The following is a 17,733-nucleotide window of genomic DNA, read 5'->3' on the forward strand; positions in this document are numbered from 1 at the left end:
AAGTACGTGAGAAGGTATAGAATAAACTTTAATACTTAGTGGACAGTGGACACTACTCTGATATAGACATCAATTTTACAGTCATACCTTCAATAATAATACATACAAGACAATGACAACAATCAGGAGGATACGACACAAAGATGGTCCATTGTTGGCACCTAGCAGCAAAAACGTATCCTAATGGCTTTTTCTAATCATTTAAAAGAGTAGCTATCAATGAGCACGAGATTCTGTTCATGTTTTGGACATTGCATGAGATTCTGAGAACCAAAGACCAACACCGGGTCCTTTTTCCGAGCAAGTCTCTGAAAGTCAAAGATTACTCGCATAGCAAAGGGATATGATATGCCCATTATTATTGCTCTCTGTTTTGAGCTATTTCATTGATGAAATGACACTAAACAAAGAATGTAAGCGACTCCTGCATTGTTGATTTTCTAGGGGAAAAACTATTACTTCGACTCGCAATATGAAATAATTTTCACACAGAATTTAGATAAAGGTCTGATTGAACAGAAAATAGCAAAACTTGGTCCAGAAGCTTACAGGAAAAATCACCAAATCCGACTATCTAATTAAGGAAGCTAAAATCACTATAAGAAACTAATGGAAAACGCTTCTGGGTTGACAAGAGATGAATTCAATAGACCTATAACCGCCACGATCATTGCCCAAACTGCAATTGCTGGGGGTAAGCAAGTAACCATCTGAGTATTGGAACGAGTGCAGTCAAAGCTAGTTGAAGCTGTTCTGAACTGTTTAAGCGAATGCTAACTTGTCCAGCTCCTCTGTTGTTCAAATTTGCACGAGCAACTAAGTTTGTGTGGCGTCCAACTGGAATCTGAGACTGTATATTGCATCCTATAGCAAGATCACCATGCCAATCCATGACAGAAAACCCAAGAGTTGATAGTGAGCGACCCAGCGGATAATCTTTATCTCTCAACTGTGCCTCAAGGCTGCCGCCATAAGCAACATCACCGCGGCCGGTCATTGCGCCACCAGTCATAACCACCTGAAACCGTTTATTGGCGATCAACTTGTCTTCCACTTTAACTCCAGCTGATAATGAATCTCCCAGGACTGTAACACTGATACCGGCAGTTGCCTTGTTCTTCCTAAAATTACTAAACCTCGTCTCGCTCCGCAGAGTATAAGAGATGTCTTTCCCAACAGTCTGCATATCAAATCCTAATGAAGTTGCTTTGCCTTCACCATGCTTTATTGAGCTCGCCACTTCCATTTGGAGATGGGCATCCTTCTTATCCTTAGAAACCTGGCCAGTAAAAGATAGAGGTATTTTGTTTTTAACCGCAAAAATTCTCTCCACATTTATTCCTTCATAACCAACATCATGATCCCAGCCATGAGTTTCTAGGACAGGCCTCACAAGCCACTGGTTGGAAGAGTCGAGATAACGATACCGGTGGGTGGGATTGTCAGAATCAAATGAAGCAGGTAATACCAAATCTGGCATGGCAACAGGGACAGATGCCGCACCAGTACTTTCTTCCTCTGTATTATCACCATATTCATTCGGCAGATCCTTCACTGAAGCTGCCATTTGTTTCATCATCTTCCGCCGTTTTTTCTCCTCCTTCAACTGTTTCTTCATCAAAAGCTTTTCCCTATACTCCAACTCATCAAAATACGCATTCTTTTGAGCTTTAGAAAGCTTAGCCACCTGGACCTTGCTCAAACGTTTAAATGGTGGCAACTCTTCAAGTTCTGATTCATTATCAGAATCTGATGATTCATCCAAATCATCATCTAGATCATCATCATCACCATACTGCTCTTCAGGCAGCCTCAACTCTGGCCTTGATTGTAGCAGAGAAGAAAGAAGGAAAGGCAGAGGAGGTGCCCTAGACCGAGTTGCAAAATTCTTTCCTGGTGGACTATCTTGCAACTTTAGAAGTGCGTTTGCTTCTGCCAAAATTTTTGATGCAAACGAGAGCAGTAATAAGTGTGGCTTCCAAACCTGACCATTTGGCAACACTCTCTGTCCAGCCCTATTTATCCTGCATGCAGAGTGGTTCTCCACCAACGAAACAGGGTTCATCAGTCGCATATCCGCAGCTGCCTGGCGAATGGCTTGCTGGACAACATGAGATCGTTGAGTGACAAACATGTCATAACTGGAAGGAACACCACTAGGACCCTCAGGTGGAGCGGACGCGGCGTGGGTCAAAACCACAATTGCATTGCACCATATTGAAGGGCCAAATATCTCCGTTATAGTGCGCAACAGTGGCATATCACTAAAATCCCGGCTTTGCATGTCCAACCTATCAAGATACAGAACAATATCTGGAGGTGTTTTCTTGATAAAGCGCTTTACAGATAGAAGAATCTTCTCATTTTTACGCTGGTCAGACCATGAAGGAAGAAGGCCTGGTGTGTCAATGACCCGTACTTTGATCCCTTGCACAGTTCCCACAACATCCTGAACCTTCTTTGTACCCGTTTGAAAGGCATCGGTGCCAAACTTCACCTCATCAAATATTGAATTGATGGTTGCACTTTTACCTACCCCTGTCTTTCCCAGGACCATAATAGTACAAGAGAAATCAAGGGGTTCCTGCCCTGATGCCTCAAGTTGCTCGGCCATGGCACTTGCACGGTCAAAGCTAAAGGCCCCAACACGACCTCCATTTCTCCCACGCAGTTGCTCTGCTAAACCCAGTCTGTACAAAACTTGAGCTACAACAACATTATGAGGAGTTTGTCCAAGCCTATGCGCAAGCCGCAAAAATTTTACCCTTATCATCTGGAGTTTTTCACGAGTTTCTTCATAGTCCTCTGAATCCCCATTAACAGGTTCATCAATTTGTTGGTTCTGTGTATGAGATACGGTACCATTTACCCGAGGCTGCTGCACAACACGAGGTGCAGGTTCCAAGAGAGGTGCAGCACGCCCTAAGCCGGCTGGTCGTGCAGGAGAGGTAGCAGGATTGATAGGCCTTGCAGGTAATGAAGGTTGCCCTGCAGGTAATGAAGGTTGCCCTTGTGTTGGTTTATCATGTGGCCTATTCATTTGAGTACTGCGCTTCTCTTCTTTCTTTTCTGGCTCCTTTGCCGTGCCGTTGTCATAGACAACATGAACGTCCCTAACTTGTTCAGGTTGACTAGCCTTCGAACTCTCAGTTCTCAAGTCAGTGGCACTGGCCTGAATCACCTCTGTCTTCTCTATTGTAGAATTTTCAGAGAAGGGCATGCTTACAACTTCTTCTGATGTAACTGCCTTATCCTGAGTAGATGATTGTGTGCCGTCTAAACTGCTTTTCAGCTCAGAAGTTTCTCCACTGTGTTCAGAAGGAAGTCCAGCAGAAGAATCTTCCGCTTCCCCATTCCTGTAACTTTTTTGTTCGGTATCTATGTAAGAGTTTTGTGGTTCTGCACTATCATCATTATGTATTGAATCAGCGCTAGTCGTACCATATTTTGGTCCGCTACTATCAGGTTCCTGATGTTCGCTATCCATAGCTTCTTCAGCCGGCTTGACACCCTGATCATCATGAAACTCCATACTTGGCCTGTCTGATTCATTTATAATATTGCCATTTCGATCTTCAGCAACCAAAATATTTTCATGTAACACCTGGACATTATCAGCTTCAGTTGAAGTCTCCTTACTGGACTCAGTTTCCTGATGAGAATCAAGAGAGGCAGCTCCATTGCCAAAATCTTCACCTGCGACCGCCTTCTCCTGATTCACATTACCAGCATCATCAATTTCAGTTTTCTCATCCTCAGTCACTATACGAGAGTTCTCCTTGACCTCATCTACAGCATTTGTAGATTGTATCTCGGAACCAACTACAATCTCGGAAATCACTTTTAGCCCATCTTCTGAGGTCCCCACCAACCCATCATCTCCCAGTCCATTCACATCATTGGTCGCATCTTCCATTTTAGTCCCTCCCTCATCAATCCCGCCTGCAACAGCAGCCTCCTCAACATTGTTCCCCCAAGTGAAATCTCTCGCCTTCTCTTCGGCACTAATAACTTCCTCCTCCTCATCCCCAACCCAGTCCTCGTGTTCTCCAACCTCACCAGGAACCCCAATCGCCTCTTCAAAATTCTCAACCTCATCACCAGCAATGGGGACCTCCTCAACAACTGACGAACCCTCGGCACTAACCATCTTTGCATTCTCTTCTTCATTTCGATCGCCCAAATCAGCTTTCTTCCCCTGCTCATCCAAATGCTCCTGGGTATCCATTGCCTCCTCGAAAACCTCCTCCGCTTCCGGTTCATTCAATCCATCAGACCCCACCACGGCCTTCTCCTCTACCCTCTCCTCAGAAACCCCAACTTCCACAATCTTTTCCTCCAAAAGGCGAGACTCAGCGACCATCTCAGTCCAATTATCTAATCCCAATCCATCAGAACGAAGCACGGCTTTCTCCTCTACCCTCTCCTCAGAAACCCCAACTTCCACAATATTTTCCTCAGGAATGCGAGACTCAGCAACAATCTCATTCCGATTCTCCATTCCCAATCCTCAAATGTTACTCGTAAACCCTAGATTCACCAAAACACGAAAAAACGCCAAAAGAAAACCATTCAACCAACAATACAACAACAAAAGAAATAATCATCATAAGCGTGATATAACATCAAAAATCTCGATTAAAAAAAAAAGAAAGAAAGATTAAACCCATAACCGAATACGAAATTACACAACGCGAAAAAAAAAAACAAAAACAAAAACAAAAAAAAAAACAACAACAACAACAAATAAACGAACGATGCAAAAATCGATACAAAATTTACACGGAAATTATCAGATCCTGACAAAGAGCTAATGGTTTTTATTAGGGTTTTGTGGAGAATGCAAATGAACCCAAAAAAATTGAAAAACAATAGCAGAGAAGGATTACCTGGTTCTGGGTATGAGAAAGAGAGCGAATTTTAGAGAGAGAAAGGCTTTGCGATAGAGAGAGAGGATCGGCCTTCTCTTTTTATTTTTCTCCGCTCGTAAGCTTTTTGGTTGGGGCGTGTTCCCATATCTACTACCACTTTCAGGCTTATTACTACTACTGCCAGGTTGATGAAATACGGATAAGAGGTGATCAACGGCTGAGGATGGCTCTAGTGTTTCCATCGGACGGTGGAGAGTGGCGAATCGGTGTTAAGAGGCCAATCATGTGACGTGGACATAAAGCGGAAAAACAGGCCTACCTGTTTTACTGCACATGCGGTGGCTTCCTCGAGTGTCACGTGCGTCATTCGGTTGGCCGATCTGGACCGTCCGTTTAGTCGATCGCTTGATGAGAATTGAGAAGCTTTTGCCATATTAGATGGAAATTTTTTAGATTATTTTCATAAATACACCCTAAGTATGTGCTCTATTTAAAAATGCCCATTGATTTTTTAAAATAGTTCAAAACACTCCCCAATATATATAAAATAGATTAAAATACCCCTTCCGTCTAAATCCGTTTATAAACCTAATAGATTTGCTGAGGTGGTAAGCATTTTTTAAAATGTACTTGATAGTTTTATCAAGAGATAATTTTTAGTATAAAAAAACTCATTAATGTTTATCTCTCTGCTCGAGAGAGGAAAAAATAAAAATAAAAAATGAAAAAATGACTTTTTTTTATTTTTCATTTCTCTTACATTTTACACTAAACCAAAAAATCGTTTTCATTTTCGTTTTTTGTCTTTAATTGTGCTAAACGCTGTTTTGGAATCGTTTTTATTTTTTCCTCAAAAAACAACAAAAATAAAAACAAGAACAATTTCAAACACGCAGTAATGTTCATCTTATCTGTGTTTTTTTTCTAACTTTTGTTTTGTTTGTGCTTTTATTAGTTTTAAAATTTTATTTTATTTTGTGTGATTTTATATTAAAGCTAATTGGTTTTTCTATTAATAATTAGAGTTTATATATATTGAAATAGTTTTATAAAGTTTTAATGAAAAGTCATGTCATCAAATCTGTTAATTTTATAGACAGATCTAGATGAAATAGGCACTTTGATCTGTTTTGTATATATTAGAAAGTATTTTGAATCATTTTAAAAAATTAGGGGCATTTTAAAACAAGTATTTATGAAAATAATCCAAATTTTTTAACCCCGTTGTTTTTTTAATTTCTTTTTTTAAGGGATTTTTTTTCCGTAATTTCTAAACATAAACGTTTATTGCCTTAAAAAAATGGTTGTTGTGGGAGAATGAAATTAGGTGCCTTTATAATACGAGCTCCACGACCCAATTACAAAATGAGAACTTTTTGGGATATGTGTTTTTTAAGGGGAGTCCATTCTTCGTCTTTTTTCTTTTTTTCTCTATGTTTTTAATCTTTAATTAGTTGATCTCCAAAATAGAATTAAGAGAATGTAAGTTTAATAATAAAATGTCTTTCTTCTTATTCACCAATAGCATATGAAATGTATTTCTTCTTATTTTAGGAGTAAAAATGGACAATATCGATCAGTTCATCTTACAATAAATAAAGTGCCGCTATTATATTATCCTCAAATTAACACTTTATTATGAAATTTGTACGATATTAATGTACTATCAGATCAAATCAAAATGATATAAAATGTGCAAAATGAGAATAAATTAGCATCAAATCAAAATCGAAACCAATAAAGTAGTATTTTATTGCATTTCATTATGTAAAGTCAAATTAAATTAGAATCGTACTAAGATGAGTAAATGTATTTGAGCGTCAAATTTATAGCATCTTCTAACCCATCAAAGAATTCTCCAGTTGTTAACAAATCGCTATTGAAACAATTAATAAATGATCTTGCCATGACACAATGACAATAGGAATTAGAGAGAAAAAACCAATAGAAAAGGAAAAAAAAAAATACCACATGTTTTACGATTGGGAATTTTCTAATTAGAACTATCCACATCGAGAATCATTTTTGTTTGAGATTTGGAAGGCTTTTTTGGAGCATTGGGGTCATTGTTTGGTTGGTTGCTCGTGTTGTTTTCTGTGCGAACATTAAAAAGACCAAAAGGAAACAAATAAATCAGAAGAAAAAACATATATAGATACAACAATAAGAGTTTTTGGACAATTGGACAAATCCAATCACATCTTATTCATTCAAGCGTTGCAATGAAGTTATCTCAAATTTTGAGCTAAATTTTATTTCCCTCCTCGTCGACGGTCTTGTCTTTCTCCTTTGCAAAAGATCAACATGAGAGATGACATTCAATTTCCAAAGGAAACATATGGGATGCGTTTTAAAATGATTTTATTTTTTGTATGAAAATAAAAATGAAAACGTTTTCAATTTCAAATAGAAATCATTTTTAAAAATGTGTTTTGTAATTTTATCAAGAGATTATTTTCAGTGTAAAAAAACCCATTAATGTATCTCTTTCTCTCTCTCTGCTCGAGAAATGAGAAAATGAAAAATGATTAAAAGTCGTTTTTCATTTTTATCTCATTTTACACTAAATCAAAAAATCATTTTCATTTCTATTTTTTGTCTTTATTGCGCCAAACGCTGTTTTGAAAACGTTTTTATTTTTTCTTTATCAAAAGATATGAAAAATAAAAATAGGATCAATTTCAAATACGGTCGACCATGGGTTCGAAAACCCCATTTCTAAAACATTTTACTACAAAATTAAATAAATAAATAATAAGACTTAAAGGGGTTTGAAGCTTTTGAGGCCTAGTTGACCAATTAAGTAATATCCTAGAATTGGTGCTCAAGTTGATGTTTGATCCCAAGGTACATCAACCGCACATCAATGTAGAAGTTCATCACTTCCATAGATTTGGATTCTCGGGAAGTTCCATTCATATATTAATGGAAAGTCATACACAAAAAGAAAAGAGGGTGGCAAATAGGGAGGCAAACGTTAAGTTCATTTATTAAGCATGGTTTGTTTCATTATTCAAGTCACAACTTAAATTTTTATTATATTATTTTTTCTCATAAAAATTTAAATTTAATTTTTTATGCCGTAATATTTTTTTTCATATAAATTAACTTTTCAACTCAAAATTAGAAACTCGAACAAGCGAAACGGATGGCGAATTTAGCATAGCTTTTAAAAATAAGTTTTTTAGCTTTATATTAAAAACAAGTTGTTTTGGGATGAGATGAACTTCACAAAGCTAATTTTATAGGTCAGTTTTTTTTGGTTTTTAGCTTTTCCTATCAACTTGTGTTTTTAATCATAAAAACAATTTCCAAGCAATACATAAGTGACGCGAACCTCACATTCTCATCTTTATATTCCTTCCACTAGCTATTTTGATAATGATAATTATTGTGTTAAAATCACGGGAAAAATAAGACTTTTAAGAATTAGGTAAATACAAAATGTTATTTTTATCATTTTATGAAGAGAAACACGCATAGCATTCAGTTAGAAGCAATGCCGATAATAGTGATTGATTTTTTTTATTTTTTATTTAGTGGAAATTGCAATTTGTTTATAGTTTTGAGCTTTTAGAAAGTCTTTTATACTATGTTTGGTAGGATGGATAAAAAATAGGAAGGAAAGGTAAGTTAAATACCTAGGTGAAGGAAGTAAAATAATTTTCTCTCGTGTTGTTTGGTAGAAGAGAAAGAAAAGTGAAGAGAAAATGTTAAATTTAAGGCATTTTACAATAATATCCCAATACAAATAAAAATATGATGAATGGTGAAGGTTAAAATTGTTATTTTACATCTCTTTTTTTTGTTAAAATTTTGTCCTCATCTTTTCTTCTTAAAGTTTGAAGGATTAAAAATTGATGGGCCGCATGGATTTTCATTTTTCTTCATTCCTCATTTTTTTCTCTACCAAACAACTTAAAATTTCATTTTCCTCTACAAAATCCTTATTCTATTTTCTTTTCTCTCTCATTTTCACCTTACCAAACACATTGTTAGTGCCTTATATAACGGTCAAAGTCGTATTTTGTCTAAAGCAAGATCGGGGATGATTTCTCTACCAAAAGGGAAAAAGATTGTGATGTAAGAAAGTCCTTTAATGCCTTATATAATGTTCAGAGTCAAATTTTGTCCAACGAATGGTACTATACTACTAGTATTGAGCCCGGTAAGAAAGCGTGTAGTGCGTATATAGTGCTTGTCTGATAGAGATTTTTGAAAACTATTGTTGACTTGACTGATTCTAAAAGTTGTAACTTCTAAAAAATTTCTCATAAATTGACTTGGAAACTTGTATCACAATTTTAGTATAACACGATATAAACTTTATTTTAACATTTTTTTACATCTTCATAAATTTTAAAATCACCTTAACGTATCAAGCTTTATTAAAAATGTGATTCTAAATACTTAACTAAAAAACTACTAGCGTGTTTAGAACCAATTTCGTTGTTGTTTTTCACGTTTTTCAAGACAAAAAAATAAGATTGAGGGGAACAACGTGTTTGGAGAAAAAAAGAAAAGAAAATCAAAAACAATTTTATTTTTTAGTTTAGTGTAAATTCACTTAAAAATGAAAATGATTTGAAGTTATTTTTCATTTTTTGTTTCTATTTCTTTGGGCAGATGCCTTTTTTTTGGGCAGGTAGGTAAAAATTATATAACTAAACAGAGTTTTAGTTTTTTCTTAAACTGAAAATAATATCTTAATAAAACTACCAAACGCATTTTCAGAAACGATTTCTGTCTGAGATTAAAAACGTTTTTATTTCCAGTTTCATACAAAAAACAAAATCATTTTGAAACTAATTCCAAATGCACCCTACAGTTTTTGTCTCTTTTTTTATATTTTGTAAGAACGCAATCCCTTTTTTATTTATCATCATGTTTAACAGTAAGGTGGAGAGATTTGAATTATACATTTTAGGGATAAAATTATTTTAGTACCCCATGTAACAGTAAAATATGTTTTTAGTAATATGTATTTTTAATAATATTAAAACGGTACTTCGATGTTTTTATAAATATCTTCTTGTTACCATGAAACTGATTTTTAAGATGTAAAATCACTTTAGTGCCCTTCTATTTAATTAACTAAAAACTAATAAATCTAGAAAAAGATGAACTTTTTTATTTTGTTGTTTTTTAAAATATTTTATTGTTTTAAAATATTTTCATATTTTTTTTATAAATATTGATTTTTATCTAATTAATAAGAATGATAGTTTAAACATTATATGTCTTAAAAATCAACTTTAGGGTTTATAAAAACGTCGATGTACTGTTTTAATATTATCAAAAACACAAAGTACTATTATAATACATGATACTAAATTGATTTTATCCCTACATTTTATATAGAACTACCCTCACGCAATGCATTAAAAAAACTAACTTATTACCTTATATCATGAAAAATTTAAACCAGAAAAGTGATCATGAATAGGAAAAAATGAAAGTAATTCATGAGCCTATATATTTTTTTTCTTGAATTTCTTATCTTTCAAAAAAGAAAACAAAAGGGCCGAAACAAAAACAAAGAAATGTTGCATTGGATGACCCAATGGGAAGCTCAGTGGTGGACGACCCAACTCTCATTTTCACTTCATCGAACAAACGACGACATAGATTCAGAATCAGCTTTCCAGGCCCAGATTACTTATACTCTTTCCATCCCAACCCCGCGATGCTCGCCGGAGCCGACTTTCCCCAACCTCCATGACTCGGCCACCGCCACCGCCATAGATGAAGACCTCAACTTCTGACTTTCATGGTCTCCCCCTGCAATGCCCTCTTCCCCTTCTCCAGCTCCCGATCCAATCACCCACTTTCGCAGCAAACACAACCACAACAACATCATTAACAACAATAACAAGCATCGACAACGCAATCCCACCACCACCACCACCACCAAGAATCGGAATCTTCCCTGCCTCGCCCAATCCCTCCTCCATCTCGCCTCCCAAGGAAACCTCTCGCAAGCAATCTCTTCTCTTGATGTCCTCGTCCAGAAAGGAATTCGCTTGCCCACTAAAGCTCTCGCTCTGCTCTTGCAACACTGCGGAGATAGAAGGTCCCTTAGGGAGGGCAAATGGGTTCATCTTCATTTGAAGCTTACTGGTCTCAAGCGCCCAGGAGTGTTTTTGGCAAACCATTTGATCGCTATGTACTTTAAATGCGGTGACGATGTTGAGGCACGCAAGGTGTTTGATAAAATGTCTGTTAGAAATTTGTACTCTTGGAACAACATGCTTTCTGGGTACGCTAGATTGAGGAAGTTGGAGGCTGCGCGGAGGTTGTTTGATGAAATGCCTGAGAAGGACTTTGTGTCGTGGAACACTATGGTCGTTGCGTATGCTCAGAATGGTTTTTCTGACGAGGCTTTGGGGTTTTATAGAGAGTTGCGGAGACTCGGGATTGGGTATAATGAGTTTAGCTTTGCAGGTGTTTTGACTGTGTGTGTTAAGTTGAAGGAGTTGGAGCTTACTAGGCAGGTCCATGGGCAGGTTTTCGTTGCCGGGTTTTCGTCCAATATGGTGCTTTCAAGCTCGGTTGTTGATGGTTATGCGAAGTGTGGAGAGATGGGAGATGCAAGAAGATTCTTTGACTCCATGACAGTAAGGGATGTTCCGGCATGGACCACTATGGTTTCTGGATATGCCAAGTGGGGAGATATGAGATCGGCTTGCGGGTTGTTTGATCAGATGCCTGAAAAAAACCCTGTCTCCTGGACGGCTTTGATTGCGGGCTATGCTAGAAATGGTATGGGGTATGAAGCACTAACATTGTTCAGGAAAATGATGATGTTTCAGATTAGACCTGATCAGTTTACCTTCAGTAGTTGCCTTTGTGCTTGTGCTAGTATAGCTTCACTTAAACATGGAAATCAAATACATGGCTTTTTGATACGATCTAATTTCAGACCCAACACAATAGTTATAGGCTCTCTCATTGACATGTATACAAAATGTGGGAGTTTGGAAAGTGCTTGCCGGGTCTTTAATCTATTGTCTTGTAAACATGATGTTATATTATGGAATACAATGATATCTGCCCTGGCACAGCATGGTCTTGGAAAAGAGGCAATTCGGATGTTTGAAGACATGGTTAGAACAGGACTGAAACCTGATAGGATCACCTTTGTTGTCCTTCTAAATGCTTGTAGTCATTCAGGTCTAGTACAGGAAGGGCTTAGGATCTTCAAATCCATGGCAACAGATCATGTTATTGTTCCCGATCAAGAACATTATGCATGCTTAATTGATCTCCTGGGCCGCGCCAGATGTTTTAATGAACTGATGAACGAGATTGAGAAGATGCCGAGTAAGCCAGGTTATCAAGTTTGGAATGCCTTACTTGGTGTTTGCAGAATTCAGGGGAACTTAGAGCTGGGAAGCAAAGCTGCTGAACACCTTATTGAGTTAAACCCTCAATCTCCCGATGCGTACGTATTTCTTTCTAGTATATATGCGGTGCTTGGGAGATGGGAATTGGTGCGAAAGGTAAGACAACTTATGAACAGAAGGCATGTGAAAAAAGAGCGCGCTGTTAGTTGGATAGAAATTGATAATAAAGTGTACACATTTATGGCATCCGATAAATTGCATCCAATGAAAGAAGTAATATACTCAGTTTTGGAAGAGTTAGCTGGACAGATGGAAGTTGATGTTTCATTTCTTAACACTGAGGTAAATTTTTGACAAATATTTCTTTTGTGGATTGTTTGTTATCCGAGGAGAATAAGAGGCATGATATTTTTCCAGTCAGTTTTCCTTAACTTGTAACATTAAATTTTGTCTTCATGTTCAGATTTCAACATAGAATTGAATCTCCACAATCATGCATTCTTGAGAGATTCCTTAAAAAGATTCATATAGCTGACGGAAAGTCAGATTTTTTGCCTTCGATGTTCATGAATTCATTAGTAAAGAATTCTGAATTTACTGTTTCTTAATTTATTCTCTTCATTTTCTGTTGGCTGGATTCTTTTTTCCTTGCTGGCCTGTCATTTTCATTAGATTAAAGTTTGCTGTCATTAAAAAGAAAAATCTTTTATGTAGCCTAGCCAATTAGCCAAAGCGACTTATCAGCCTTGTTCACTTCGCGGATTCGAGTTTTCAATTTGAGCTAAGATGTAACATTTTATGAGAACTTTTCACTATAGCAGAAAAAGTTAGATGTGACATTTTCTGAAAGCTTTCTACTGTAAAAATTTAAAATTGAAAACTCGAATCGGTGAAATGAACGAGGCCTTAATAAAGATCTTTCATGTCATGGTTTCTTGTGTCGTTCATTTCATGGATAACATTGGAAAGGACCAAAGAGTACTAAATACTGAACTATTGAGCCGGCGTGTGTAGGACTGGCTTTACGTTGGCCGACCTGGTAGTACTAAAAACAGGTTTCTAATCCAGCTTGCCACTCATGTTGGGGACATCCGATAAGCAAAATTGTAATTGTTCTTCGATTTATTTTCCGATGTTTTTCCACTGTTTTTGAAAAGCTATCAAAGCAATTTGATGCTGCAAATTAGACAGAAGTAGAAAGTGAATTCAAATAAACACTGCCAACAAGTCAGCCAGGTGAAATTCTTTTTGCTCCAGCCGTGACTGAAGGGCCGGATCATCATCTCTTCTTTGGTTCTTGGTTGTCTGGAGGTGTTAGAGGGAAAAAACACTCCCTATACCCGTGCAGTAAAAAAAAAAATTAAAAAAAAAATAGAGAGGATAAAAATTTAAGTGCTTTGAAAAAAAATTTTATGTCCATAAAAGAGAGAAAAATAATCACTAATAATTTTAAAATTACACACTTAATAAACTGTCTATCTCTTTCTCTCTCTACCAAAAACTTTCTACACACTTTACTTATTTTTCTCCTCACTTTTCTCTAAAAAAATAACACTATTTCTCTATATTTTTCTTTAAACACTCATAAAATCTTACACAAAATATTTATTATAGACTCTTAATAACCTTTATTTGAAAATAAACATGTTTGGTAATCATAATTTAAAATTATTCTCGATTTACGTGTATTTTTTTGTGAAAAAAATATTGTAACGAATCACGAACCATGATTCGAATTATGGCACGAATTTTTAGAACTAAAAAATATATAAAATTCTTATTTTTTCAAAATTAATTTAAGTCACTTGCGTGTTTGAAACTAATGATAAAATGAATCATTACTCCATTTGATTTTATTTTTTTTGAAATTATTACTCCTTTGATTTTCAACTAAACTAATTGCGCGGGGTGGGCCCCTCGAAACCTAATGCATTAGTGCTTTGCCACAAATTTCTTGCTTTGTCCAATTATGAGTAAAATATCCTCACGACTATGTAGGAGGGACCATTGAATTTGGTGGAATTGTAATGCCCTTCCAGCTCATCTGCTAGGACTTCTGTAATTGTGACTCTCAACAATAACGAAAATTGTTTTTTTTTTTAGGTTCTGTTCATCGCGTGAATTTAAGTTTTTAATTTAAATTAAAATGTGATATTTTTTAAAAAAATTTAATTATAATAAAAAAATTAAATGTGATATTTTTTAAGAATTTTTAACTGTAAAAATTTAGAACTGAAAATTTAAATCGATGAAATAAACGATGTCAATTTATCTGAAAGGAAAACATGTTTTATTGAAACAACAGATGAACAATGACAAGTGTTTCTTCACTACTCAGTATGTAAACACAAGATTTTTTTTTCCCTGGTTCCTATAAAGTCTCATATTACAGTTCCTTCTGAGTAAACTACCTTTTGTTGTTACGGCCACTATTCTTGTGTTGATATTTTATTCCAAAGATCATTTGTCTCATTGTCTGGTTTTTTGGCGGTGGTTAAACAAGGAATTAAGATGATGTGGTTTCTCTCTCCTGCCATGTGGTCAGCTTTTGGGTCCACATAGATGTAAAACGTGTTCAATTTAATATCAATTCTCACTTTGGAGGATTGGCTATGACAAATCAAACAAATAATATATAACTGAATAACAAAAATAACCAACTCAAGTAAAATTGGAGAGCCATACAAGTGGACCAATCCAAAGAAAGATATATCGATTATTACAAGTGGTGATGATGCCAATAGATTATGACTCTCCAACAATAATGAAGCGGCCCCACCAAACTAAATGACAATCCATCTCCTCCTCTTCCTTAAATAAAAATATCACCAAGATAACAACAATATGATAATTTTTATTTTTTAAAGTTTTATAATTGAAAACAGCCTAAAAATCCTTGACGTTACAACAATGAATTATATTAAAACCCATCAACCTAATCCCTTCCTCTTCCGTGCTAACACTGCCAAGAAGGTCAAGAACAAGAAACGGAAACTTTCTTGATCATCATAATCATCATCAAAGATGGGTTCGCATGTTTCAAAGCAGGTGAATCGAAGAAAAGCGATCTCGACGGAGAAGAAGACGCTCTGCGATCTGCAGGGAAACTGCGGCGACACTTTCCCGGGAAGCGATTACCGTCCACCGGACAGAAAGAACTGGATGGGAAACCTCAACCCGGAAAAACTCCACATAAACCAGATCGTCTGGCCCGGGACCCACGACTCCGCAACGAACAAGATCGGCTTCCTGTTCATAACTCGTCCCTTTGCTCAATGCCAATCGCTCTCTATCTACAACCAGCTCGTAAGAGGCGCCAGAGTTCTCGACATCCGAGTCCAAGAAGACAGCCGAGTCTGCCACGGAGTCCTCGCCACTTACAGCGTCGACGTCGTCATAAAGGACGTCAAGAAGTTCCTCTCCGAGACACAATCGGAGATCATAATTCTCGAGATTCGGACCGAGTTCGGACACGACGACCCGCCGGAGTTCGAGAAGTATCTGGAGGAGAATTTGGGAGAGTATTTGATCCACCAAGACGATCGTGTTTTTAGCAAGACTGTTTCGGAGCTTTTGCCTAAGAGGGTGATTTGTGTTTGGAAGCCGAGAAAATCTCCGCAGCCGAAAGCGGGCAGTCCGTTTTGGAATTCCGGGCACTTGAAGGACAACTGGATCGACACGGACTTGCCATCGACCAAGTTCGAGAGCAACATGAAGCATCTGAGCGAGCAACCACCGGTTTCTTCTAGAAAGTTCTTCTACAGAGTGGAGAACACCGTGACGCCGCAGGCGGATAATCCTGTTCTGTGCGTGAAACCGGTGACGAATCGGATCCATGGATATGCGAGATTGTTCATAGCGCAGTGTGTGGCCAAAGGGTGTGCTGATAAGTTGCAGATATTTTCGACGGACTTTATTGATGAGGATTTTGTTGATGCTTGTGTTGGCCTTACTCATGCAAGGGTTGAAGGCAAGGCTTGATGATGCTTTAATTAATTGAATTCTTTCTTTTTTCTTAAAATATTTCTTGTGTATTTTTTCCCGTTTCTGTAATTTTTGGTCTGTTGGGGTCTCTGGGTGTTATTTCTACGTTTGTTGATTTATTTGTTCATAGTGCGTTATATTACGGGTTTCATGAAATGTTATTTCTCCATTAATGCAAATGACATGTAATTTTTCTGTTGTGTATAATGTATATCATGTGTTTTTTTTTTAATATTTTTTCCCATGTGTTGCTCTTAGCTTCATCGCCTTCGAGTTGGTCAAAGAACAGAATTTGTGTATTTGTGAACTGGAAAAACCATTTTACATTCGAAGTTTGCCTTAAAAATTCACACGTTGGAGAAAGTTGCATTCCCTTCCTTATTATCAAGATTTTTCTTTGTTCTTGTTTCTGTAAATGGAAAAAAAGAAAAGAAAAGAAAAGAAAAAGAAACAAGCCAAAGGGTAATTAAGTAGCTGTTTATGAAGCCGGTTACTACTTACTACAAATTGAAATCTTCGGCTCTGGATTTAACAAAATTTTGATTAAGGAATGTCGAATTATTAGCGGTTTCTTAATATTATGGACGACAAATTACATGGTTCCTCCTGAACTACTATCATTATCAGAAAATGCTCCCAACATTTGTTCCTCTTAAACTTAAGAATTCTTGCAAAATTTCCCTTATGTTGAGTTTTTAACGGAAAATGACACTTGGTACTTTCTTAAACTCAAATTTATGACATTACATGTACAATTACAAAGATACCCTTGAAAAATGAATTTGGGGAGTAGTGCTGAAACTTTGGACGGGCCGCCCGTGACCACCGAAAAGTCTGAATTTTTGCCCGATGACCGAACCCGATCTGCCCGAAAATTCGGGCTGCCTGACCCGACCCAAAAATTCCCATGGACGGGCTTCGGGCAGAGGAAGCCTGCCCGTGCCCGGTCGGGCTGCCCGATGCCCGACCGGTTGCCCGAATTTTTTTTTTTTTTATATTATATTTTTATGTTGTTGAAATAAGTATTTGTATAATTACAATGTGTAATTGTGTATATTACAATTTGAAATATGAAATGAACACACGACACGAACGAACTATATAAAAAAAATTACGTCTTCATTGATTTTTAAATTTGTAATTCATGATTGCCTCATTAAAAACCTTACCAAGAAAAACCCAATTGAGATAAAAACTTGGTAAGGAAAAAAGAGTGCAATCATTGTGGGACGAATTACAAATTTGATGAACTTACAAAGTCTATACAAGATTACAAATTACAATAAACACTATACAAATTAGAAATTACAAAGTAAATAAATATTTACAAAGAAATTATCAAGATGAAGCAGAAGGATCATCTTGAAAATTAAAAGTTAATCTATTAAATTCATCGATCCATTCTTGGTTTGCCGGTGAGATTGTATCGTGTAAGCGTTGGTCGGAACGGTCTCAATCCTTGATGCACACCAAAGCTTCAACAATATCCTGCTGCAATGCGTTTCTCCATTCTTCAAGTATTCGGCCGGTTG

At 36.6% G+C, this 17,733-nt stretch overlaps 3 protein-coding genes across 3 annotated transcripts; 2 read left to right on the forward strand and 1 right to left on the reverse strand.

The window, feature by feature from the left end:
• Positions 1–473: 473 nt before the first annotated feature.
• On the reverse strand, positions 474–4,960 carry LOC21407687 (translocase of chloroplast 120, chloroplastic). The gene is made up of 2 exons (XM_010092002.2): positions 4,890–4,960; positions 474–4,530 (listed from the first exon to the last, which is right to left on the reverse strand). The coding sequence occupies exon 2, from the start codon at positions 4,499–4,501 to the stop codon at positions 668–670; it is 3,834 nt and encodes a 1,277-aa protein (XP_010090304.1). The 5' UTR covers positions 4,502–4,530; positions 4,890–4,960; the 3' UTR covers positions 474–667.
• A 5,495-nt stretch (positions 4,961–10,455) lies between these two features.
• Positions 10,456–12,613, forward strand: LOC21407690 (pentatricopeptide repeat-containing protein At2g21090). The gene has a single exon (XM_010092005.2). The coding sequence runs from the start codon at positions 10,658–10,660 to the stop codon at positions 12,569–12,571; it is 1,914 nt and encodes a 637-aa protein (XP_010090307.1). The 5' UTR covers positions 10,456–10,657; the 3' UTR covers positions 12,572–12,613.
• A 2,479-nt stretch (positions 12,614–15,092) lies between these two features.
• On the forward strand, positions 15,093–16,421 carry LOC21407691 (PI-PLC X-box domain-containing protein DDB_G0293730). The gene has a single exon (XM_010092006.2). The coding sequence runs from the start codon at positions 15,242–15,244 to the stop codon at positions 16,196–16,198; it is 957 nt and encodes a 318-aa protein (XP_010090308.1). The 5' UTR covers positions 15,093–15,241; the 3' UTR covers positions 16,199–16,421.
• The last annotated feature ends 1,312 nt before the right edge of the window (positions 16,422–17,733 follow it).

The sequence above is a fragment of the Morus notabilis genome, unplaced genomic scaffold, assembly GCF_000414095.1.
Source record: "Morus notabilis unplaced genomic scaffold, ASM41409v2 Scaffold137, whole genome shotgun sequence".
Classification (NCBI taxonomy): domain Eukaryota; kingdom Viridiplantae; phylum Streptophyta; class Magnoliopsida; order Rosales; family Moraceae; genus Morus; species Morus notabilis.

Coding starts and splice junctions, on each gene's coding strand:
- LOC21407687 (XM_010092002.2), bottom strand. CDS start 4,501: ATGGAGAATCGGAATGAGATTGTTGCTGAGTCTCGCATTCCTGAGGAA.
- LOC21407690 (XM_010092005.2), top strand. CDS start 10,658: ATGCCCTCTTCCCCTTCTCCAGCTCCCGATCCAATCACCCACTTTCGC.
- LOC21407691 (XM_010092006.2), top strand. CDS start 15,242: ATGGGTTCGCATGTTTCAAAGCAGGTGAATCGAAGAAAAGCGATCTCG.